Genomic DNA, 3,243 nt, shown 5'->3' on the forward strand with positions numbered 1-3,243 from the left:
GCTTCGATTTTTTCGGAATCTTATGATCGGTTAACTTCTTGGAATTGTCAACAAAATGCATCTCGATGTCTTCGAGCGATCGATTCTCGGTTTCCGGAAGAATTTTGTACATCAAAATCAGTCCGCCGGCTATAATGATGCAATTGAACAATGCCACACCGGGCAATGAGAACATCATTTCCAAATTGTAATAAATTTTCGTGCTAATAAAACAAAGTACATAGTTCAGGGCGGCCGTCAATCCAGTCGCTGCACCGCGAGTTTTGTAGGGAAAGACTTCGGATAGCAGTTGCCAAGCCAAAGAATTAACACCACAATACGAGCAGAAACTCCACACGAAAATGGCAATGAATGGGATGTAGGCGAGACTTTGATTTTCCAGTGAGAAATGCTGCGATTGATCGAATGAATTGTAACCACTCGGCAGCACTAGGAAACCGTACCCAGCAACAATTGCTGCGCAAAGAAATACACCCGTTAACATTGTGAGATACAACTTTCGTTTGCCGGTAAATTTTACTAAGCACAAAAAGCTAATGTTTGCTATGTTATTCACAAAACTCTGAATAGCGGCCGTGCGATCTGGTGCAATCGGGCTTTCGTACGCTTTGAATATCTGCACAATGAATGGAGTCATCGCTAATATACCGGAGAATTGTGCAATGAAAAAGAGTGACATTACAATGAAAAATGGCTTCATCGTATGCTTCCGCTTCAACTCTTTCAATTTTTCTATCTTCGTCGGCGGTGGATGGGTGCACTTCAGGTTCTGCTTGATGCAAGAGTTACAGAACTTCGTACGATCGCTGTAGTGTTGCATGGCCTCAAATTCTTTAGCAATCTTTTCTTTCGGAACCCAGCCACGGAGCCAGCATAGAGATTTTTCAGCTTCAGCCGTTCGATTCTTTGATAAAAGCCACATCGGTGTTTCAGGAACCTGGGAATGAAAAAAAAGACTTAAATCAAATGAAAATTTCACATTTTGGCATTAAAAGTCATGACTTACAAAACAAAGCGCAACGATTGTTCCGATCGGCACGAACATGCAGACCAAACCGACAATTCTCCATGGCATCAAAGTGTTTAAAATGAGAACAAAGAACATTCCAAGCGTGCCAGCTATGTTTGAGTAAGCCAACAGAACGCCGCGCAATGAAGGTGAACTGAGGAAATAATTGCCAATAAAAAAAAATCCATTAAAAAACGAAAGTGTATTTTTTATGATTAAATAACAACTTCTTCGATTTTTTTTTCAAGTAAAATTTTAAAGCATACAGGAAAACAACACCAATAATTTATCATCAAGCTCAAAACTCACCAAATTTCACCAATATAAGTGATGATAGGCGATTCCATGAGTCCAACACCTAGTCCAAGCAGCACATCGGCAACAAAAATCTCAGTGACGCTCGTTGCATTGTACATCATGAACCAGGCAATGATTAAAGGGATATTCACCAGCATCATCGTTCGCTTTCGACCTGTTTTTCGATTTCATTTCGCAAATGATCATTTTCTTCTTTGCAAATACAGAATACCTACCTAAGGCATCCGTGATTATGGCGGACAAAACGCTGCCAAGCGGCTCAACGACATAATTAACGCTCCCTGTGTTTAGAACAAAACGATTAAAAATTCGCAATAAAAGTGTTTTTTGCTTCCTTTCAACGAAACGACTGCACGCACGTCGTAAGTGCAAGTTAAATTGGTTTACTCAGACATTTGCAATGAAAAAATCTGCTGTTGAATGCAGATTGGGCAATAAAACACATTGGTTTTAAAGACAATAAAAATTTAAATTAAATTTAAATTTTTAAAAATTGGAAAAGAAATGTAATGGGAAAAAATGCAATTAAAAACTTACCCAGCCACGATACTTGAGACGGTGTGAGTGAAAGATATTCATTTCGGTTGAACTCATTTGTAATGCCCGTTAAAGCTGGGATTATGATACCGGGAATCGCTATACACATGCCAAGATCAAACAGCAGCATATTCTTAACCAATGTTGCCACAAACTGCAAGTTGGTCAAGCAACGGGAAGGTGAAAAACAAAGAAAATTCGTAAATTTCATGAATTTTCTTCATTTTTTTCACTTTCAAGACTTTATCTGTTTGTTTGTTTTTCAAAAAGTAAGACCTGTAAGTGCACCACCGACTCAGTGATTGTACTACTTTTGAATCAAATCTTCCAATCAGACTTTTTCAATTGAAAATTCTCACTGAATTTTTTTTTCTTGTTGTTCATTCTTTTTATAAGAAAAGATAATTTTTTCAACTTTCTTCTTTGACTCGAAATCATTCTTCCTTTGTATTGATCGAAAATCGTTCCTAAAATGTTGTATTGTATTTTGTTCAACATGAATATCGCGTCAATTAAATTACTTTTTTATTGATGGGTCATAAAATGAGGATAACCATCAAAGTAAAATTGTAATTTTTTTTCTCAATATTTTCCATAATTTAATTAACTCGTCAAAATTTAAGGTTGATTCAACCTGGTTGAACAATTATTTGTCAAAGATTTCGTTTTTTTACTCATTCAGCCTATGTCAATTCTACACAAAACAAAATAAAACTCCGATTCAAGTTCAATAAACAAGTGAAAAAAAAATCATGGACAATGAAATCATTGTCACTGCCATGGTCACTCATCACGATATTATCATCACAAACAAGGAAGTTACTCAATCAATTTATTAATTTAATCAGGGGGATTACAGATTGACAGTTGAGCTACATGACATATACTGAATGAATAGTTCTGTAGCTTGCCGTATATGATATTGTAGGGCAAACTGCGGCGCTAGTGTGCTTGTGTTTCAATCTACAAACCCCCATGAATTTAATCACGAATGTACTTAAAACGAAATTCAATGGTTCACTGGAATTAGCGATCAGATCGGATAATCAAAATCGTAAAAACTGCACCTGTGACAGAAACCGGCGATATCGGTAGTCGTGTATGTCATCTTTCTCGTTCTGTTGTTCGCTGATTTCAAACATCATTCTGTTTTTTCTTTTATTCTCAATTATTCCAAATACACAAAAAGAAGCTCACCGAAACAACCTCGTAGTTCATTTACTGAAAAAAAGATGTTTTGAGTTTGACTGATGTCAATCGACTGTTTAACAAACAGTGTTTTTATATGGAAGATATTCATTTCGAATTGTGGCGTTACAGAAAGTTGTGTTCACATTAAATGGGTGATAAAGTGAAGAAATGTGCGGAACGTGCCATAT

General features: G+C 36.5%; 1 protein-coding gene across 1 annotated transcript; it reads right to left on the bottom strand.

The window, feature by feature from the left end:
* Positions 1-35: 35 nt before the first annotated feature.
* LOC129571681 (facilitated trehalose transporter Tret1-like) lies at positions 36-2,018 on the bottom strand (the record flags this gene model as incomplete). The annotated part of the gene is made up of 5 exons (XM_055451497.1): positions 36-937; positions 1,007-1,163; positions 1,319-1,481; positions 1,543-1,608; positions 1,865-2,018. Coding segments are annotated over 5 exons (1,442 nt in total), but the record flags the coding sequence as incomplete, so codon positions are not given.
* Between the last annotated feature and the right edge of the window lie 1,225 nt (positions 2,019-3,243).

Source organism: Sitodiplosis mosellana, unplaced genomic scaffold, assembly GCF_009176505.1.
Source record: "Sitodiplosis mosellana isolate CC-2019 unplaced genomic scaffold, AAFC_SMos_1.0 Smas_scaffold_3126, whole genome shotgun sequence".
Taxonomy (NCBI): Eukaryota; Metazoa; Arthropoda; class Insecta; order Diptera; family Cecidomyiidae; genus Sitodiplosis; species Sitodiplosis mosellana.